This window comes from Hemitrygon akajei, chromosome 9, assembly GCF_048418815.1.
Source record: "Hemitrygon akajei chromosome 9, sHemAka1.3, whole genome shotgun sequence".
Taxonomy (NCBI): Eukaryota; Metazoa; Chordata; class Chondrichthyes; order Myliobatiformes; family Dasyatidae; genus Hemitrygon; species Hemitrygon akajei.
This window is the reverse complement of record NC_133132.1, coordinates 87,715,929-87,739,327: the sequence shown is the minus strand read 5'-3', so window position 1 is coordinate 87,739,327 and position 23,399 is coordinate 87,715,929. Positions and strand designations below refer to the sequence as shown.

General features: G+C 41.8%; 1 protein-coding gene across 5 annotated transcripts in view; it reads left to right on the top strand.

The window, feature by feature from the left end:
• The window catches only part of smap1 (small ArfGAP 1), a 128,805-nt gene continuing 105,406 nt past the window's right edge, over positions 1–23,399 (top strand). For 2 of the 5 annotated variants that reach the window (XM_073056488.1, XM_073056485.1), the window contains exons 1-2: positions 8–236; positions 1,256–1,340. In XM_073056488.1, coding sequence (XP_072912589.1) covers positions 159–236; positions 1,256–1,340 — 163 coding nt within the window. In that variant the 5' untranslated portion in view covers positions 8–158. Of the gene's footprint in view, positions 237–990; positions 1,048–1,255; positions 1,341–23,399 lie in introns of those variants that run through there. The other 3 variants (XM_073056486.1, XM_073056487.1, XM_073056489.1) reach the window with 3 other exon arrangements.

Here is a 23,399-nt window from a genome sequence, read left to right as displayed (position 1 = left end):
GTAATGCGGCGCCGTTTCCGGTCGGCGCCACCATATTCGTGGGAGAACGGCGCGGAGGCGGTGAGTGAAACGGTTCCTGTTCGCAGATCGTTGGGCAGCCGGTCGCACTGCCATTCTCATGGCCACCCGGTCGGAGCGAGAGAAGTCTCAGAAGCAGAATGAGCAACACCAGGCCATTTTGTCCAAGCTGCTGCGGGAGGAGGACAACAAGTACTGCGCAGACTGCGAAGCCAAAGGTAACGACGAATCTGAGCTGCGCCGCTTCAGTCAGGGTGGGTCCGGTGTGGCCGCCTATTTGCCGCAGTGACCTTTAACGGTGTGGTGCAGATGGCGAGCCGGCTACGGGCTTCGTTTTCTCCGGAAATGCAGGCCACCGATTGTGTTGGTGTGGCTTATCCGGGTCTCCTTTCTGCCGGTAATGGGTGCTGTTTGGAGCTATGCGCTCACTTCCATTGCCACCGAGCGGTAACTTTTACTGATTGAATTGGGAAGTTATGTCATCAATGAGATAGTGCCATTTGTGTTCTTGGGTGAATTAATCAGCGTTCTTATCGTTAATGACACAAGCTGTCTTTAGAAGTGATTTCTGTTTGCCAAGATATAACGCTTTCACTTTCTACGTAATGCTAAAATTACAAAGGAAAATTATGTGGCATCCATTTTCGGTCAACGGTCTCAGCTGGATAAGTTACTTCGGATCTTTATCATTGCAATCCATTCAGAGGGGGCTGAATAGTGTGTCCACCTTGAATAAGCGGTCAATTCTTGAATTATCAAAAGTAAGATTTCCTAACGTAGCAACGATCAATCTGCTGGAGGAACTCAGCAGGTCGAACACCATCTGTTTTAGGGGTGGGGGTGGGAAAGAGAACATATATTTGTGTTTTGGGTTCAAACACTGCAGTATTTGGTTTATTTGGAGGTGGGTGCAGTGCTGTTATCACGACTTTAAGGAAATACAATGATCGTTGGCCTGTGGAATTGGTCGGTCTCTCTGTAATGTGGATGTTCTCTAGGTACTCTGGTTTCTTCCCTCATCTGAAATATGTAAGTTACTGCTTAGTTACTTAAACTGCCTATAAGGGGTCATGCACCAGTCACAGCTTTGAGTGCTTAATTTATTTGTTGAAGTGCAAGAAAATCCATAATTTCAGAAGTTGTCTAATTTAATCAGTAATGGTCAGTGAGATTGCTTGTAACTTTTAATGTATGTGTTTATATCTCCTCTGACCAAATGTACACAATTTCTCAGTAGAGGAAAGAACAGAAGGTGCTGGAAATGTGTGATGCAAACTCAAAATGCTGGAAGCACTTGGCAACTGAGGCAACATTTGTAGGAGGTAATAGTTAACATTTTGCGTGAAGGCCCTTTGACATGGTGTCTTCAACTTAACACATTAATTTTGTTTATCTGCCCATAGACATTTTGCAGAATCCAGTTCAAAATTCCATCATGATTTAGAATGACGCTTAACTTCTCTGAAGATAACAATTCCAGTTTTTCCTCATCCTCCCAAATATTTGAGAGTATTTTAGTTGTCATTCTATGGGACCTGCACATCCTACTTAAAGTGGCTGATATCACAATGAATAGAATTAGAAGTTTCATCACTTGTAACTGAAATTTGACAGCACTATCTGCTGCAAATGATTCATAGACATGAATCTGTTAATGTTACTTGCACTAAGAAATGGATTCTCCCTGCTTTTGCTTTCAGAGCCTCTCAATGTTGAATGCTTCTAATTGTGTTACCTTGGCATTCTCATTTCCACAGAAGACATTCTAACTTCTACAATCTCTTCAAATGACATGAGGGACAGTTATTTATGGTTAGTTTCCTCTGTCCCCTCTTTACATATGATATGCGATCACAGAATTGCATAAAATCCCAGCTAAGGCCAAGGAGTTGGAAATGTTAACATAACTGATTTGTTTTTATTTATAAAAACAGCTGTCATCTATGTGCTGTTTTGCCACACCTCCATCAAAAAGAAGTATCATTTTGAGATCTTCCCTCAAGTGGAGAATGATTGATTTCTGTCCAGATCATGCTTCAACATGATTCTTGTTGAATGATTCAATTGAAGAAATTGAATCCTTTACTAGATCTGGATGTAAACTGAAAGAGACATAAAGTAGATTTCATTGCAGAAACCATAGATGTATAGACAGATCTTTATACTTTATAGTTGATAGGTATATAGTTGTGTAAGTTAGGTTTGAAGTGCTGATTGAGTTTAAACTGAGTGACTTCTTGGCAACAGAAAGTAGTCAGTATGATCTTGTGTCTAATTTGTGATTGAAAGATACTACTGATAAATTATTACATATTTCTCTCATTGACAAAAAAAATCATTTAACTGAGAAAACTAAATGAAGCAATGAAGTACAGATATAAAAGTAGCTTGATAAGTTCAAGTGGACTTTAAAGGCTTTAATAATTCAAATAATTCAACTGTGGACCTGTTGACCATGTTAGTAGGCCATATGCTTAAAATTATGTTGGATTTCTTCTGGAAATATGTTAGTCAGGATTTCTATTTACTGTGTCGACACCAAGGTTAAATAATGACTGGTGCAATTTTTGAGGCTGATGTTTTCACTCATTGTCTTGATTTGTTGGATTCTGATTTTTTTTTCTGACTGTTGACATCTACAAATGATTGTTTTCTCGTATTTCCTCTTAAGCTTTGAGTAACTCAGTTTTGACCAGTATGACATGTGTATAGGGGTAGAAGGGAAAGCCTTTCTATATGTTTTATTGCAGTTAGTTTTTGCTTTTGGGTCTAATTTTTAGGAAAGCATGTCAGATTTTCTTATATTAAGATTATTACACTAAAATCTGGCATTCTGAGCTCGTTCTGGCAGAGTTCCTAAGGAAATGATTTTTAGTGTAATAGTAGATAATACAATTAGGTTAGTAAGTTTGGTGGAATTCTAGCGTAGAAAATGGGATATTGACAAGATGTAGAACTGGGTGAAAAGTGGCAGATGGAGTTCAACCCAGAAAAGTGTGAAGTGATTCCTTTGGAAGGTTGAATTTAAAGCTAGAATACAGGGTTATTAGGATTCAAGGTTCATTTGTTAACAAAGAGTTTATAAGTTATACAACCTTGCTCACAGGTAGCCACAAAGCAAGAAACTGGAAAGAACCCAATTAAAAGAAAAAGGAATAAAAGCCTAATGCTTGATGTGGAAGACAAAGGGGGGAAAAATACAAATCATGCAAACAATTAAGCGGACAACAGCATTCTGAACCAAAATTGAATCTTCAGATCCGAATCCCAGAGTAGGTCCAAAGCCTCACTTGTCAGTTCATCATATCAGAAGGTGTGGAGCACAGTAGCCGGGGCAGTCTTCATAGCCTCAGTGCCATGGAGATGACCATCATGGAGAGCAAGCGAAATTGGCTCTCATCCCAACCGACACTTAGCATTGTGGGGGAGCAGAACGATTTTAGGGTGCACATCCATCGGTCCCTCAAAGATTCCACACAGCTAGGGCTGTTCAGAAGGTATATAGATGTTGGCCTTCTTGAGTCAGGGTTAGGTTCAAGAGCCACAAGGTAACATTGCAGCTCCATAAAACTCTGCTTTGACCACACTTGGAATATTGTGTTCCGTTCTGGTCACGTCACTATAGGATGTGGAAGATTTGGAGTGGGTGCAGAGGAGATTTACCTGGATATTGCCAGGATTCAAGAGTATGTCTGCCTTATGAGGAAAGGTTAGGTGTGCTAAAGCTTTTCTTTTTGGAGTGAAGATGGTTGAGAGGTGACTTGACAAAGGTGTACAAGATGATGAGCATGGATCAGGTGGGTGCCAGAGACTTTTCCTCAGAGTGGAAATGGCTTGTACAAAAGGGCATAGTTTAAAATTGATTGGAGGACGGTATGGGAGGGGCAATGTCAGAGAAGCTTTATTAAATAGTGTTCAATACATGGAACACCCTGCCCTGAATGGTAGTAGAGGGCAGATAAGTTATGGGCATTTAAGTAACTCTTAGGCACGTGGCTGATAGAAAAATCGAGGGCTATGTAGAAGAGAAGGGTTAGAGGGAGTAGATTGAAATGTTGAAACAGCTTTGTTGGCTGAAGGGCCTGTACTGTGCTGTAATGTTATGATCTGTGCACATCTGGCTTTAAAAAAATAACTGCTTTCTGGGTTTCAGGTAGGTACCTCAGAGGACTTGAGATATCATGAGGATGTGAATATAAAGCTTGTGTATGAATGGAAGTTTTGGAGTTCAAATTAGAATCTGGTTTATTATCACTGCAACATAAAATTGTTATTTTGTGATAGCAGTACAGTGCAAAACATAAAAGTTGCTAAGTTACAAACATAGTGTAAAAGAATTGAATTGACATTATTTCTTACGTCCTTCACATACATGAGTAAAAATCTTTACGTTACTTCTCCGTCTAAATGTGCAATCATAGTAATTTATAATAAATGGCACAGTCAATGTAACAAAGAAATACACTCAAATCAGCGTGAGTTAATCATTCTGATGGCCTGGTGGAAGAAGCTGTCCCAGAGCCTGTTGGTCCAGGCTTTTATGCTGTGGTACTGTTTCCCGGATAGTAGCAGCTGGAATAGATTGTGGTTAGGGTGACTCGGGTCCACAATGATTCTTCGGGCCATTTTCTCACACCTGTCTTTGTAAATGTCCTGAATCATCGGAAGTTCACAACTACGGATGCGCTGGACTGTCCACACCACTCTCTGCAGAATCTTGCGATTAAGGGAAGTACAGTTCCCATACCAGGCAGTGATGCAGCCAGTCAGAATGCTCTCAATTTTGCCCTTGTACAAACCCCATTTCCAGAAATGTTGGGATATTTTCCAGAATGCAATAAAAACCAAAATCTATGATATGTTAATTCATGTGAACCTTTATATAACTGACAAAAGTACAAAGAAAAGATTTTCAATAGTTTTACTGACCAACTTAATTGTATTTTGTAAATATACACAAATTTAGAATTTGATGGCTGCAACACACTCAACAAGAGTTGGGACAGAATTAAAATAAGATTGAAAAGTGCACAGAATATTCAAGTAACACCGGTTTGGAAGACTCCACATTAAGCAGGCTAATTGGTAGCAGGTGCGGTATCATGACTGGGTATAAAAGTAGCATCCATCAAAGGCTCAGTCTTTGCAAGCAAGGATGGGTCGTGGCTCACCCCTTTGTGCCAAAATTCGTGAGAGAATTGTTAGTCAGTTCAAAAGGAACATTTCCCAATGCAACATTGCAGAGAATTTAGGTCTATCAACATCTACAGTACATAATATTGTGAAAAGATTCAGAGACATCTCAGTGCGTAAAGGGCAAGGTCGGAAACCACTGTTGAACGCGCGTGATCTTTGAGCCCTCAGGCGGCACTGCCGAAGAAGCCGTCATGCTATTGTGACAATTATAGCCACCTGTGCTCAGGAGTACTTCAGAAAACCATTGTCACTTAACACAGTCCGTCACTGCATCCAGAAATGCAACTTGAAACTGTATTACGCAAGGAGGAAGCCATGCATCAACTCTATGCAGAAATGCCGGCGAGTTCTCTGGGCCCAAGCTCATCTCAGATGGACCGAAAGACTGTGGAACCATGTGCTGTGGTCAGATGAGTCCACATTTCAGCTAGTTTTCGGAAAAAAACGGGCGTCAAGTTCTCCGTGCCAAAGATGAAAACGACCATCCTGATTGTTATCAGAGAAAGGTGTAAAAGTCAGCATCTGTGATGGTATGGGGGTGCATAAGTGCCCACGGCATGGGTGAGTTGCATGTATGTGAAGGTACCATTGACTCTGAGGCGTATATTAGGATTTTAGAGAGACCTATGTTGCCATCAAGGCGACATCCCTTCCTGGGACGTCCATGCTTATTTCAGCAGGACAATGCCAGACCACATTCTGCACGGGCTACAACAGCGTGGCTTTGTAGACACAGAGTGCATGTGCTTGACTGGCCTGCTGCCAGTCCAGACTTATCTCCTATTGAAAATGTATGGCGCATCATAAAGAGGAGAATCAGACAACGGAGACCACGGACTGTTGAGCAGCTGAAGTCTTATATCAAGCAAGAATGGACAAAATTTCCAATTGCAAAACTACTACAATTAGTATCCTCAGTTCCAAAACGATTAAAAAGTGTTATTAAAAGGAAAGGTGATGTAACACAATGGTAAACATGCCTCTGTCCCAACTTTTGTTGAGTGTGTTGCAGCCATCAAATTCTAAATTTGTGTATATTTACAAAATACAGTTAAGTTGGTCAGTAAAACTATTGAAAATCTTTGTACTTTTGCAGTTAAATAAAGGTTCACGTGAATTAACATATCACCAATGTTTGTTTTTATTGCATTTTGGAAAATATCCCAACTTTTCTGGAAATGGGGTTTGTAGAAAGTTCTTAGGATTTGGAGGCCCATACCAAACTTCCTCAACTGTCTGAGGTGAAAGAGGCGCTGTTATGCCTTTTTCACCACATACCTGGTGTGTACAGATCACGTAAGGTCCTTGGTGATGTGTATGCCGAAGAACTTAAAGCTGTTTGCCCTCTCAACCCCAGATGCATTGATGTCAATGGGGATAGCCTGTCTCCATTCCTTCTGTAAGCCACAACCAGCTCCTTTGTTTTTGTGACATTGAGGGAAGGGTTGTTTTCTTGACATCACTGTGTCAGAGAGCTGACTTCTTCCCTGTAGGTCACCTAGTTATTGTTTAAGATTAGGCCAATCAATGTAGTGTCGTTGGTAAATTTAATTAGCATATTAGAGCTGTGGGTGGTGACACAGTCACAGGTGTGGAGCCCACTGTTACCACCTGCCGGTGATCTGACAGGAAGTCCAGGATCCAGTTGCACAAGGTGGGATGAATAGTGAGGCAGTGTTCATGGACTGTTCAGGAATCTGGTGGAGGGGAAGATGCTCTTAAAATGTTTGGTGAGATCTTTAAGCTCCTGTACCTCCTCACCGATGGCAATAAAATTACATAGGGCATGCACCAGATTATGGTCATTAATGATGGATGCTACTTTCCTGAGGCACTCACTCTTGAAGATGTCCTCAATGGCAGGGAGTATTGTGCCCGTGATGTAACTGTCTGCAACCTTCTGCAGCTTCTTGTGTTCCTGTGAATTGGAGGCTTCATACCAAGCTGTGATGCAACCAGTCGTAGTGCCCTACATCTGTAGATGTTTGCAAGGGATTTTGGTAACATTCCAAATCTCATCAAGCTTATAAAGTAGGGCCACTGGTGTGCTTTCTTTGTGATTGCCTCTAAGTGTTAGGCCCATGATAGACCCTCTGAGATGTTGACACCCAGGCTGGTCACCTTTTCCACTGCTGATCCTTCAATAGGACAGGTGTGTGTTCTTCCCTCTTCCCCTTCTCAAAGTCCACACTCCATTCTTGCTGACATTGAGTGTGATGTTGTTGTGGAAACACTATTCAACCAGCTGTTCGAACTCTATCCTGTATGCATTCTCATCATCGTTTGAGATTTTGCCAACAGTGGTGTCATCAGCAAATTTGTAGATGGCATTTGAGCGGTGCCCGGTCACATAGTCATGAGTGTAGAGCGTAAAGTAGTGAGCTAAGCATGCGTCCATGAGGTGGACTTTTGGTGATTGTCATTGAGCAGATGTTATCATCGGTCAGCACTGACTCATTTCTCCCAATAAGGAGGACAATGATCTAATTAAAGAGGGAGGTCCAGAGGCACAAGTTGTTTAAGCTTGTTTATTGGTACTGAGGGGATAGTGGTATTGAATGCAAAGCTGTAATCAATAAACAGTAGCCTAATGTATGTTTTTTCCGTCGTTTATGTGCTCCTAAGCTGAGTGGAGAGCCATTGAGATCACGTCTACTGCAGACCTGTTATGGCAGTACGCAAATTGCAGCATGTTCAGGACCTTGCTCAGACAGGATTTAATTCTAGCCGTGACCAACCTGTTAGTGCACTTCATCACAGTAGATGTGAGTGTTGCTGGGTGTTTGAGGAGGCTCACCCTGCTCTTCATTGGCACTGGTACGATTGATGCCTTTTTGAGCCAGGTGGGAACCTGTGACTACAGCAGTGAGAGGTTGAAGATGTCCTTGAACACTCCAACCAGTTGGTTGACACATATTTTTGGTACCTTGCCAGGTGTACCATCAGGGCCCCTCACCTTGTGAGGGTTTACTCTTTTGAAGGATGTTCTAATCTTGGCTTCTGAAACAGAGATCATAGGGTTGCCGGATTTTGTAGAAATTCTCCCTTTAAAAGCATGCATGAAAGACATTGAAGCTCATCAGAAGTGAAGCATCACTCCCATTTATGCTCTTGGGTCTTGCCTTGTAGGAAATAATGGCATGCAAACCCTGCCACATATGTCATGCATCCAGTTGTGTTTCTAATTTCATACAGAATTTGCTTTTTTGCTCCAATGATTGCCTTCTGTAGATCACACCAGGACTTGCAGGGTTCTGGATTGCCATTCTTCAATGCCATCGCTCTAGCTTCAGCAGACGATTAATCCCTTGGTTCATCTAGGGCTTCAGAGGTTTAATGAGACTCAATTCTTTCTCAAAAGTGCACACTCATCCACATCTTGATGAAGTCAGTGGGAGCTGTGGCACATTCATTCAGATCCAGAGATGAAGATGGTTTGAAAATTTTAATAACTCTTGTTTCCAAAAATCAACAAGTGTTACTCATAGGTTCTAATTTTTTTGTATTTTTAACTTCCAAGTGAAGACTTTTCTAATATTCAATTCTGTTTATTTTGTCTTGATTACAGTGCTAAACACCAAGCTTATTTCATGTATTTTAGTGGAGTAGGTACTTCTATGGTTCAGTATATTTTGGCAATGCCATACTAACTTATGACTCTTCGCAAATTTGGAGCTAGCGTGACTACTTGTCCTATTGCTCTAATAAGAGACTAGTTCATATTGTGGCTGGTGTCACTAATGCACGAGAGGGTGTTTTGAAACATAGTTGTAAGCTGTAAGCTTTGAGACTACAACTGCAGTTTGATTTTCCTCTTGTATCTTTTGGGAGGTTGAGATCTGGTGCAGATGGAACACAATTGACAAAATGTGGATTTCAGGAGTGAGAAATAGTTTTTAAACGGTGGAAGACTTGAAATGTTCAAGTGAACATGGGTGTTCTTGCACAAGTCATTGAATGTGAACTAGAAAAGAATAAGGTTTTTTATTTGTAAAAAGATTTGATTTACTGCAATTATGTAGGTCCTTGGTAAGACTATACCTGATGTAACATGCAGTTTTGGTCTCTTTGCCTGAAAAATATTATGTTTGCTGTGATGGAGTACAGCAATGACTCCATGAGTACAAAGTTGTATAAGTGTCTTTCATATGAGGAACTATTTGAATAAAATTGTGTTATTCTCTGACTTTTTGAAAAATGAGAGGCTATTGTCATACTGATGCAGGCACAATTTTTAAAGTTGAACTGTCATTCAACTATACATGAATACTGCCAAATGAAACAGCATGACTCTGGCGTCAAGATACAAAACACAGTACCAGCTGTCTCACACACAGAATAGGGCACATGTATCACATATAAGATATCAGTAAAATAGTCACATCAAAAATAATATAGTCCTAATATCATGAGTCCAAGAATGTTGCAGCAATCTGCAATGGGAAACGATCTGGCTTGTCTTCTGCTGAGTGAATACAGGGGGCAGTACCGACACAACACCCTGGCTTGAGGCCTAGTGCTCTCTACAACGGAGAACACACAGTTCCCTCAGCGTCCGTCAATGAATCAGTGAATTGGACTTACAGTATTGCACATTAACAGGGCCTTGGCATCACAAGAAAAATGACCAAGATGCTGTGAGACTGCACACCACCTTTGCGTACTGACTCCTCTGGTGCCTCTCTGGCACAGGTAACGGCATGATCTGCGCCTTCTGTTTCTCCACCAACAAGCAACTCGCTGATAGGGTAGACCTGCACTACTTCCAAGTTCTTAGTGTCCAGTGGGGTTTTATGATTGTATACAATGTTTTTTAAAAAAGACATTAACACCTTTGGTTGGCCCTATAGAAGCCAGTACAATCAAATCTGCCGCCATCTTACTGGAAGTCTTGGAGAGTTTGACAAGGTGGGTATTTTCTTTAGCTGAAGAGTCTGCAACCGGAATTGATTTTTGTTTTAAAAAAGGGGGGTAGGCTATTTAATTCTGAAGTTAACAGATTTCTTCTGAGAATTTGGAATTCTTTACCGTAGAAGGTTGTTATATTCAAAATGGAGATTGATTTACTAGATTAAAGGAATTGAAGAACTTATTAAACAAACTACGTAAGTGAGCTATTTGGCCCTTAAAATCTGCCCCATCATTCAATATGGCAGGAAAGTGTTGATCGTCGTAAATCAGTATGCTTTTCCTCCTACTTTCTCCCTTTAAACCTTGCTTTATGTGTAGCCCTTGGAATAAGTATGCAGATCCTCCTTAAGTATGTTTTAATTTTATGTGAAAGAGAATTCCACAAGTTCAACACTGCATGAAAAAAAATCTCTCAGTTTTAAATGGTTTACTTCTCATCCTCCTCCCCCCCCCCCCCCCCAACCCCAATGGTGCTAAACACTCTGCACATCAGGAATGTCCTTCCCACAATTAACTATCCAGCCTCGTTAGTATTTTTGGGTTTTTCTGCAATCTGTTTTTTTTTCCTATCCTTTCTCTACAAATGTATATCAATTAAGTTTGAGAAGAGGCTGAGCCAGTCTTGCCATTCCATAAATCAATCAGATAAATTCACACCATAGCAAATTTGTCCTTGACTATTGAGAGGCCAATACAATGCTGAAGACATGTATGCCTGCCCCTGTACTTGAATTTACTCCCTGTCCGGGATACCCAGCATAGGGTGTCTGTTTTCAGATCTTCGAAATACATTATCATGGCAAATCTGGTAGATCCTTAGTGCATAACAATAGAGTTGCAGTGTGAAAATGGGTCCTTCAGCCTGTCTCATTCATGCCAGGTGAGATGCCTATTTGCCTTATTTACCTGCTACTCCGTGCTTGCTTTAAATGACTAGTGTATAAACACACCTATATCTTCTTGTGCCGCCCTTTCCAATCTGAAGTTATTCAAATATTCTATATTGCTATTATTGCCATTGAAATGTATGACCACAATTAGTCATATTATAGTACAACTGCCATGTATTTTAACCTGTTCAAATCAACTTTGAATTTCTCTGCATCTCTAAGGCTTATGTTCCCTAGATCTTTAAACTTGGTGTTATATTTAATTCCCTTACTTATATCAAAATTATGTATTGCAAATAGCTAATCTCTCTGGTACTGTAATAGCCAAAGTGCGTCATGTGATAAAATATCCATTTGTTTGACCCTTTTTTTCTGCTAGCCACTATCTAAATCAGACGTAATCTTCAATCCCATTCCACTTCTGTGGAACACACAAAATGCTTGTGGAACGCAGCAGGCCAGGCAGCATCTATAGGAAGAAGTACAGTCGACGTTTCGGGCCGAGACCCTTTGTCAGGACTAACGTCAGAATGGCACACAATATTCCTATGTGGCAGATGTTTTTGCATATTCATTAAACTATACCACTAATGTTTTCTTGCCATTTGAAACCCCGTTTACATGAACTGCGTTAAGTGCATTTCAAGGGATTAGTTTTCTATTGGAATTACTTGAGAGGAAGTGTAATATAAAATGCTAGCGTATGTATCCACAAAGGAAAAGCTGCCTGAATGGGGCCAAGAGCAATGAGGCTGTACTTTATTGTAGGTGGTAAACAAAAAGGTTGTGTCAACACGAGTGAATCTGCAGATGCTGGAAATAAATAAAAGCACAAAATGCTGGTAGAACTCAGCAGCCCAGACAGCATATATGGGAGGAGGTAGTGATGACGTTTCGGGCCGAAACCCTTTATCAGGAGTCATTGACAGGTTGTGTCATTGGTTTTGTTGCTGTGTGTTCTGGTGTTTAGCATGAGTCAGCTCTCAACCAACAACTTGCCACTGCAGTTACAATGTTAACTACTTATTGTGTTTTAGGATGGCCCAGTTTATTTCAAAAAATTACTTTTGAATATTTGAAGTTTGTGTTAAATATAACAACAGGCAATGTTATGAATTGGAATAGACAAAAGATACAGAAGATAGCCACTCATTAAAAGTGCAAGCATTTGTCTTTGGCCTTTTATTCTGCAGGATAAATATTTTCCATTTAATTCCATTTTACAGGTGACTTCAGGTAGAAGTAACTCTGTCCTGTCTTTGGTGTCAGTGAAGTATTGTGTTTTGGCATTTGCATTGTAATGTGAAACAATCTGACTGTTTCCAGTAGTTGTGTAACCACCAGTATGAATAACTTCTCTCTATTGTTTCTTCTGTTTATTACCTGTGAATAAAATGATTTTGGATTTTTGAGCACTCCCAGCTCCTAACTAACGAGATTGTGAGTTTAATTTAGAGAACATAGAAACATAGAAAACCTACAGCACAATACAGGCCCTTTGGCCCACAAAGTTGTGCCGAACATGTCCCTACCTCAGAAATTACTAGGCTTACCTATAGCCCTCTATTTTACCAAGCTCTACGTACCTATCTAAAAGCATCTTAAAAGACCCTATCATATCCGCCTCCACCACTGTTGCTGGCAGCCCATTCCACTCACTCACCACTCTCTGAGTAAAAAAAACTTACCCCTGACATCTCCTCTATACCTACTCCCCAGCACCTTAAACTTTTGTCCTCTTGTGGCAACCATTTCAGCCCTGGGGAAAAAGCCTCTGACTATCCACACAATCAATGCCTGTCATCATCTTATACACCTCTGTCAGGTCACCTCTCACCCTCCTTCGCTCCAAGGAGAAAAGGCCGAGTTCACTCAACATAATTCTCATAAGGCATGCTCCCCAATCCAGGGCAACATCCTTGTAAATCTCCTCTGTACCCTTTCTATGGTTTCCACATCCTTCCTGTAGTGAGGCAACCAGAACTGAGCACAGTACTCCAAGTGGGGTCTGACCAGGGTCCTATATAGATGCAACATTACCTCTCGGCTCCTAAATTCAATTCCACAATTGTTGAAGGCCAATACACAATGCGCCTTATAACCACAGAGTCAAACTGTGCAGCTGCTTTGAGCGTCTTATGGACTCGGACCCCAAGATCCCGCTGATCCTCCACATTGCCAAGAGTTTTACGATTAATACTATATTCTGCCATCATATTTGACCTACCAAAATGAACCACCTCACACTTACCTGGGTTGAACTCCATTTGCCATTTCTCCGCCCAGTTTCGCATCCTAACAATGTCCCGCTGTAACCTCTGACAGCCCTCCACACTATCCACAACACCCCCAACCTTTGTGTCATCAGCAAACTTACTAACCCATCCCTCTACTTCCTCATCCAGGTCATTTATAAAAGTCATGAAGAGTAAAGATCCCATAACAAATCCCTGAGGCACTCCACTGCTGACCGACCTCCATGCAGAATATGCAGTTTACGACCACTCTTTGCCTTCTGTGGGCAAGCCAGTTCTGGATCCACAAAGCAATGTCTCCTTGGATCCCATGCCTCCTTACTTTTTCACTAAGCCTTGCATGGGGCACCTTATGAAATGGCTTGCTGAAATCCATATTCATTACATCTACTGCTTTTCCTTCATCAATGTGTTTAGTCACATCCTCAAACAATTCAATCAGGCTTGTAAGGCACGACCTGCCCTTGACAAAGCCGTGCTGACTACTCCTAAATCATATTATACCTCTCCAAATGTTCATAAATCCTGCCTCTCAGGATCTTTTCCATTAACTTACCAACCACTGAGGTAAGACTCGCTGGTCTGGACAGCTAAAGGAATAACAGTTCTTTGCAATATAATGAAAGAAGGAACACTGTTCAGTTTTGAAATGCTTAAAGAGCAACACTTATTAGAAAAACAAGACTTTTATTGGTATTTACAGATGCAACAATATGTTAATAGGATGGTTAAAAATGTAACCAAGGCAAGAACATGTTTGATAGAGCTATTCAGAAAAACATATAATATAGATAACGGTAGTAGAATCATTTCAAGTGTGTATAAGTGTTTGTCAAAAAGTTAAACACATTTGACTTCATACATTAAAACAAAATGAGAGAAGGGAAGAGGCATAATTATATGAGGAAGAATGGACAATAATATGGAATTGTGCCAGTTCACAGAAATGGAGGGAGCTCGGATAGAAAAACTTGAAGATATTTTATTACACCCTCTCAGAAACCCCATTATGATAGTAACCTCCCTGATTGCTGGAGAAATTGTGGAAATCAAAATGCAAACCATTATCATATTTTCTGGGAATGACCCATTATCAAAGACTATTGGAGTGGGATACACAATGCCCTACAAGACATCTTTAAATGTGAAGTACCCTTAGAAAGTAAGACCATATATTTTGGGTATATACCTTAAGAATGGTTGAAAATAGATATTTAATGAATATACTGCTGGTGGCTGGTTAAAAAGACTCTTACTAGGAAATGGTTATCACAGGGGAGCCCAACCTTAAATGCATGGATGGAAATTACAATGGACATTTACAAAATGGAGAAGATGACAGCATCTGTTAATCATAAGTTGAAACAATTTGATTCATACTGGGAAAAATGGTTTAACTACATAACATCTCATAGGCCTGATTTCATCCTCACAAATCAATGAATATGTTGTTTTTTAAAAAAAATCACTCCCTACTTGTATGTAGTTTTCTTCTTTTGCTTGTTCTTTCTTTCCTCTCTTTTCTATAAGTGTATACCTCAGATAAATATATGGAGATTTGTGGCATATGACTATTTGATATATATGTACAATATCTGAAATACATCTTATAGAAATGTTTGCTTAATGATGAACTTCAATAAAAAATAAATTACAAAAAAAAAGACTCATTGGTCTATAATTTCCAAGGCTATCTCTACTCCCTTTCTTGAATAAAGGAGCAACATCAGCAAACCTCCAATCCTTGGGAACCTTTCCCGTCCCCAATGATGATGCAAAGATCATCGTCAGAGCTCAGCAATCTCCTCCCTCGCCTCCCACAGTAGTCTGGGGTACATTTCGTCCGGTCCCGGTGCCTTATCCAACTTGATGCTTTCCAAAAGCTCCAGCAGATCATCTTTCTTAATATCTACATGCTCAAGATTTTCAGTCTGCTGCAAGTCATCACTACAATCACTAAGATCCTTTTCCATAGTGAATGCTGAAGGAAAGTATTCATTAAGTACCTCTGCTATTTCCCCCGGTTCCATACACAATTTCCCACTGTCACATTTGATAGGTTCTTCTCTTTCACATGTTATCATCTTGCTCTTCACATATTTGTAGAATGCCTTGGGGTTTTCCATAATTCTGCCTGCCAAGCCCTTCTCATGGCCCCTTCTGGCTCTCCTAATTTTCTTCTTAAGCTCCTTACTCGTAGCCTTATAATCTTCTAGATCTCAAACATTACCTAGCTCTCTGAACCTTTTGTAAGCTTTTCTTTTCTTCTTGATAGATTTATTATAGCCTTTGTCCACCATGGTTCCTGTACCCTACATAACTTCCCTGTCTCATTGGAATGTACCTATACAGAACTCTACACGAATATCCCCTGAATATTTGCCACATTTCTTCTGTACTTTTCCCTGAGAACGTCTGTTTCCAATTTAAACCTCCAGTTTCCTGCCTGATAGCCTCATAATTCCCTTTACTCCAATTAAACACTTTTCTAACTTGTCTGTTCCTATCTCTTGCCAGTGCTATTGTAAATGAGATAGAATTATGATCACTATCTCCGAAATGCTCTCCCACTGAGAGACCTGACACCTGACCAGGTTCATTTCCCAATACCAAATCAAGTACAGCCTCTCCTTTTGTAGGCTTATCTATATACTATGTCAAGAAACCTTCCTGAACACACCTAACAAACTCCACCCCATCTAAACCCCTTGCTCTAGGGAGATGCCAATCGATATTTGTGAAATTAAAATATCCCATCACAACAACTCTGCTATTATTACACCTTTCCAGGATCTGTTTCCCTATTTGCACCTTGATATCCCTTTTACTATTGGGCGGCCTATAAAAAAACACCCAGTAAAGTTATTGACCCCTTCCTGTTCTTAACCTCCACCCACAGAGACTCCGTAGACAATCCCTGCATGGCGTCCACCTTTTCTGCAGCTGTGACATTATCTCTGATCAACAGTGCCACGCCCCCACCTCTTTTGTCCATTCTGAAACATCTAAAACCCAGCTCTTGAAGTAACCAATCCTGTCCCTGAGCCATCCAAGTCTCTGTAATGGCCACCACATCACATCTCCAAGTACTGATCCACACTCTAAGCTCATCCACTTTGTTCACAACACTCCTTGCATTGGAATAGACACATCTCAAGCCTTTGGCCTGAGCACGTCCCTTCTCTATCACCTGCCTATCCTCCCTCTCGCACTGTCTACAAGCTTTCTCTATTTGTGAGCTAACCTCCTCTTCCTCAGTCTCTTCAGTTCGGTTCCCACTCCACAACAATTCTAGTTTAAACTCTCCCCAGTAGCCTTAGCATTCCTCCCCGCCAGGGTATTGATCCCCCTGGGATTCAAGTGCAATCCATCCTTTTTGTACAGTTCACACCTTCCCCAAAAGAGGTGCCAATGATCCAGAAATCTGAATCCCTGCCTCCTGCTCCAATCTCTCAGCCATGCATTTATCCTCCACCTTATTCTATTCCTATTCTCACTGTCGCGTGGCACAGGCAGTAATCCCAAGATTACTACCTTTGCGGTCCTGCTTCTCCTAACTCCCTGTAGTCTTTTTTCAGGGCCTCTTCCCTTTTCCTGTCTATGTCATTGGTACCAATATGTACCATGACCTCTGGCTGTTCTCCCTCCCACCGCAGGATATCTTGGACGCAATCAGAAACATCCCGGACCCTGGCACCTGGGAGGCAAACTAGCATTCCAAGTTTCTTTCCTATGTCCACAGAATCGCCTGTCTGACCCCCTAACTGTAGAGTCCCCTATCACTACTGCCTTCCTCTTCCCTTCCCTACCCTTCTGAGTCAGAGGGCCAGAATCTGTGCCAGAGGCATGGCCACTGCCGCTTACCCTGGGTAGGCTGTCCCCCGCCTCCCCCCACAACAGTATTCAAACAGGAGTACTTATTGTCAAGGGGTACAGCCACAGGGGTACTCTAGTTCCTGACTCTTTTCCTTCCCCCTCCTGACTGTGACCCACCTGTCTGTCTCCCGTGGCCCTGGTGTGACCACCTGCATATAACTCTTTTCTGTAGCCTCCTCGCTCTCCATGACCAGGCAAAGGTCATCGAGTTTCATCTCCAGTTCCCTAACTCAGTCCCTCAGGAGCTGCAGCTCGACACACTGGGTGCAGATATGGCCATCTGGGTGGCTAGATGACTCCAGAACCCCCCACTTCTGATACCGAGCACAGAACACTGGCCTCACACATACTTTCTACCTCGCCTTGTAATGTTACCGCCTAAGCCCGTTGTGCCAAAGTCTGTCACTCCGTTGCCCGCTGGATACGGCGGTCTTTTTAAACCTTTTGTGCTGTACTGGCTGACGTCACGCATCTGCGCAGTCTCACATCTCTTTAACCTGAGTAGTTTTTTTTAAAAAAACTCCCTTCGCTACAATAAATCAGCAGTTCACATGGAGGAAAACAGAAGAATAAATGGTGGTGAGTCATTTTTTTGCCATAGTAGGAACACTGACAGTTTTGCCACATGGGAATGGTTTTGCAGTTAGCCTTGTTATTTCAGTTACAGTGAAATTACAATTTACAGTGAAAACCCAGTGCCTTGTTGCAGTGGTATTATCTAAACCACTGTGTGGTTTGAATTGTTGATTGCAGTTTAAGCTTCTGCTTAAAGTTTTGTCCTAGCAGTGTAGAGTACAGTCGGCCCTCCTTATCCACGGGTTCCGCATGCACAGATTCAACCAACTGTGGATCGGGAAAACCCGGAAGTTCTCCCTCCAGTACTTCTTTAAGTATGTACAGACTTGTTTGTTCTTGTCATTGTTCCCTAAACAATACAGTATAACAACTATTTACATAGCATTTACTTCGTATTAGGTATTATAAGTAAGTCGGAACAGGTACATCTGATATTATTTAGCGTCAGTCAAACGTTTGTCTTAGTATATAGTATATATTTTACCTTTCTATGCATGTAAGTCAGCTTACAGAGAGGAGGTGCAGCGGCTAACGGACTGGTGCAGTGCCAACAACCTGTCTCTTAATGTGAACAAAACAAAAGAGATGGTTGTTGACTTCAGGAGGGCACGGAGCGACCACTCCCCGCTGAACATCGACGGCTTCTCGGTAAAGATCGTAAAGAGCACCAAATTTCTTGGTGTTCACCTGACGGAGAATCTCACCTGGTCCCTCAACACCAGCTCCATAACAAATAAAGCACAGCAGCGTCTCTACTTTCTGCGAAGGCTGAGGAGAGTCCATCTCCCACCCCCCATCCTCATCACATTCTACAGGGGTTGTATTGAGAGCATCCTGAGCAGCTGCATCACTGCCTGGTTCGGAAATTGCACCATCTCAGATCGCAAGACCCTGCAGTGGATAGTGAGGTCAGCTGAGAAGATCATCGGGGTCTCTCTTCCCGCCATCATGGACATTTACATTACACGCTGCATCCACAAAGGAAACAGCATTATGAAGGATCCCATGCACTCCTCACATAATCTCTTCTCCCTCCCGCCGTCTGGGAAAATGCTCCGAAGCATTCGGGCTCTCACGACCAGACTATGTAACAGTTTCTTCCCCTAAGCTATCAGACTCCTCAATACCCGAAGCCTGGACTGACACCTTGCCCTGTTGTCCTGTTTATTATTTATTGTAATGCCTGCACTGTTTTTGTGCACTTTATGCAGTGCTGTGTAGGTCTGTAGTCTAGTGTAGGTTTCTCTGTTTTTTTTTACGTAGTTCAGTCTAGTTTTTGTACTGTGTCATGTAACACCATGGTCCTGAAAAACGTCGTCTCATTTTTACTATGTACTACACCAGCAGTTATGGTTGAAATGACAATAAAGTGACTTGACTTAACTTGAAAAGACTTAAGAAATGTAATTATTTCAATAATTAACTTTCACTGTGTTGCTTAGTAATAATTGTAGCTTTCATTGGGGCAGGGCCTTTCACATGCTCCATTATTTTCACTTTATCTTTTAAAATTGTTCTGATCATTGACCGACTGTAGCCTAATGCTTTTCCAATGACTAATGGTGTTTCGCCTCTTTCTGATCGCTTTATTATTTCCATTTTATTTTCAATCATGATTGTTTTCTGTCAACAAAACAGAAACACTGCGGGCGGTGGGTCCCAAGCTTTGCAGGGTCCTAAAGTCCACCGCACTGAGACAGGTTAAATAAGCTCTGCCGGGTCCTAAAGTCCACTGCACTGAGACAGGTTAAATAAGGGAATTGAGTATCTGTGTTGTTTGGTATCCACAGGGGGTCCTGGGACCAGTCACCCCCGAATAAGGAGGGCTGACTGCAATTTCCCTCTGTTGTCATTGTTTTTCTAATCTTTGCAATGATATCATTAGTTAACAGTAACAAAGGGCTGCTTATAGATTTTTGCAACCTTGAAATTTATAGATTCGTTTGAAAGACATAGCATGGAAACAGACCCTTTGGCCCACCTGGTCAGTGCTGACCACAACACCTTGAAGCCTGACCATTTGATCACTTTAGGTCCATATTTCTTTCTGGCCCTGTCTATACTTTCCGGTTTTTGGTTCCCCAACACTGTGGGCAGAAAAGAATATGTATTCACCATATCAATGCCCTTCATCATCTTGCACCTCTATATGATCATCCCTCATTTTCTGCATAATATTGAACAAAGTCCTGATCTACTCTACCTCTCCATTACTGCATGCAGGGTTTGACTCAAAACTATTATTCCCTCCAAAGTGCACGGACATGCAGTACCTGAAATGCTCCTGCACATATAGTATTTTTGTTGCCACACAGCTGGAATCTTCTAAATAATGTGCCAGGTAATTTTCAAGCTATGTAAAAATGTTTTGCTCATAGCAATGGTTGGTTCACACAGACTGTTTAAAAAAAAAATAGCAGGAACGTTGCTCAAAACAAAGAATTCCTGCTCTTTCCTCCATGTTCCACCCTATTGATACTGTTCGACCTGCTGATTTCCTCCAGCAGATTTTATTTCTGCAAGTTGATAGAGAGCCTCAATTTGAAGGTGTGTGCAAAGCCCGTTTTCTTGTATGCTTCAGTGGATGTAAACAATGTCACAAACCTTATCCCTGCACATGCACGTATGCCACAGTTTAATGACTGCACTTGGTTCTGGAATGAACATGCTATAGATTGAACAGTTCCTCCGAGGGATGCCGCAGTTGCATTCAAAGTACATATGTCACCATATACAACCCTAAGATTCATTTTCTTCTGGGCATAATCAATCCAATAGCCATAATAAAGTCAATGAAAGACTGTACCTAACAGGGCAGACAATATGTATGAAAAAGACACAAAACTATGCAAATACAAAATAATACATAAGTAATAATAATAAACAATAAAAATCATAAAAACATAGATATCATGCATAAAGCGATGCCGAACATGTCCTGTCCTTAGAAATTACCTAGGGTTACCCATAGCCCTGTATTTTTCTAAGCTCCATGTACCTATCCAGGAGTCTCTTCATAAAAGACCCAATCATAACCGCCTCCTCCACTGCCACTGGCAGCCCATTCCACCCACTCAGCACTCTGCGTTTTTTTTTAAAAAGAACTTACCCCTGACATCTCCTCTGTACCTTCTTCCAAGGACCTTCAAACTGTGCCCTTTCGTGCTAGCCATTTCAGCTCTGGGGAAAAAGCTTCTGACTATCCACACAATCAATGCCTCTCATCATCTTATACACCTCTATCAGGTCATCTCTCATCCTCCGTCACTCCAAGGAGAAAAGGCCGTTCACTCAACCTGTTTTCATAAGGCATGCTCCCCAATCCAGACAACATGCTTGTAAATCTCCTCTGCACCCTTTCTATGGTTTCCACATTCTTCATGTAGTGAGGCGACCAGAACTGAACACAGTACTCCAAATGGAGTCTGACCAACATTACCTCTCGGCTCTTAAACTCAATCCCACGATTGATGAAGGCCAATGCACCATATGTCTTCTTAATCACAGAGTCAACCTGTGCAGCAGCTCTGAGTGTCCTATAGGCTCGGACCCCAAGATCCCTCAGATCCGCAACACTGCCAAGAGTCTTGCCATTAATACTATATTCTGCCATCATATTTGACCTACCAAAATGAACCACCTCACACTTATCTGGGTTGAATTCCTCTGCCACTTCTCAGCCCAGTTTTGCATCCTATCAATGTCCCACTGTAACCTCTGACAGCCCTCTACACTATCCACAACACCCCCAACCTTTGTGCCATCAGCAAATTTACTAACCCATCCCTCCACTTCCTCATCTAGGCCATTTAAAAAAATCACAGTGTAGGGAACCCAGAACAGATCTCTGATACACTGGTCACTGACTTCCATGCAGAATATGACCCGTCTACAAAAACTATCTGCCTGTGAACAAGCCAGTTCTGGATCCACAAAGCAGTGTTCCCATGGATCCCATGCCTCCTTACTTTCTCAATAAGCCTCACATGGGGTACCTTATCAAATGCCTTGCTGAAATCCATAAACACTGCATCTGCTGCTCTATCTTAATCAATCTGTTTAATCAATCCTCAAAAAATTCAGTCAGGCTTGTAAGGCATGACCTGCCTTTGACAAAGCAATGCTGACTCTTCCTAATCATATTATGCCTCTCCAAATGTTCATAAATCCTGCCTCCCAGGATCTTTTCCATCAATTTACCAACCACTGAAGTAAGGCTCACTGGTCTATAATTTCCTGGGCTATCTCTACTTCTTTCTTGGATAAGGGAACAACATCGGCAACCCTCCCATCCTCTGGAACGTTTCCCGTCCCCAATGATGATGCAAAGATCATTGCCAGAGGCTCAGCAATCTCCTCCCTCGCCTCCCACAGTAGCCTGGGGTACATCTCGTCTGGTCCCGGTGACTTATCCAACTTGATGCTTTCCAAAAGCTCCAGCACATCCTCTTCCTTAATATCTACATGCTCAAGCTTTTCAGTCTGCTCTAAGTCATTTCACCAATCGCCAAGAACCTTTTCTGTTGTGAATACTGACGCAAAGTATTCATTAAGTACTTCTGCTATCTCCTTCAGTTCCATACACACTTCTCCACTGTCACACTTGATTGATCCTATTCTCTCACATCTTACCCTCTTGCTCTTCACACTGTTGTAGAATGCCTTGGGGTTTTCCTTAATTCTGTCTGCCAAGGCCTTCTCATGGCCCCTTCTGGCTCTCCTAATTTCATTCTTAAGCTCCGAGAGCATGAGTTGAAGAGTCTCTGAAAGTGAGTCCATAAGTTGTGGGAACAGTTCAGTGATAGGGCAAGTGAAATTGGGTGACATCTACATCATTTATTATTATATTGTGATTTGTCCTCTACTGTGCCTATTGTCTTGTTTATTAATTATTGTACAGTCCTGCACTGTTTTGTGTAATTTATGTAGTCCTGTGCAGGTCTGTAGTCTAGTGCAGTTTTTATGTTGTTTATGTAGTCTAGTGTAGCCTTGTGCTGTCTCACATAGTCTGGTGTAGTTTTGTGTTGTTTCATGTAGCGCCAGGGTGCTGGAGAAACGTCGTTTCATTTTTACTGTGTACTGTACCAGCAGTTTATGGTCGAAATGACAATAAACTTGACTTGAAGTTATTAGCACTGGTTCAATAGCTTGATGATTGAGGGGTAATAACTGTTGCTGACCTAGTGGTGTGAGTCCTGAGGCTCCTATACCTTCTCCACGATGGCTTCAGCGAGAAGACAGCATGTCCTAGGTGGTGGGGCATCCCTTATGATGGATGCTGCTTTCCTGTGAACACTGTGTATTTGTGCTGAATGGTGGGGAGGGCATTTCTCGGAATAGACTGAGCCAAATTCATAACTTTTTGTAGGATGTGAATTTTCTAATCAAAGGCATTGGTGTTTCCATACCAGGCTGTGATGCAGCCAGCCAATATACTCTCCACTACACATCTATAGAAGCTGGTCAAAGTTTTAGATAACATGATGAATCTTCAGAAACTCTTAAGGAAGTAGAGGTGCTGCCGTACTTTCTTCATAATTGGACCTGTGTGCTGGGCCCAGGCCAGGTCCTCTGAAATGATAACAGAGAAATTTAATGTTGCTCGCCCTCGCCACCTCTGATTCCCCCATTCAGGACTGGATTGTGGACCTCTGGTGTCTTGCTTCAAGTCAATCAG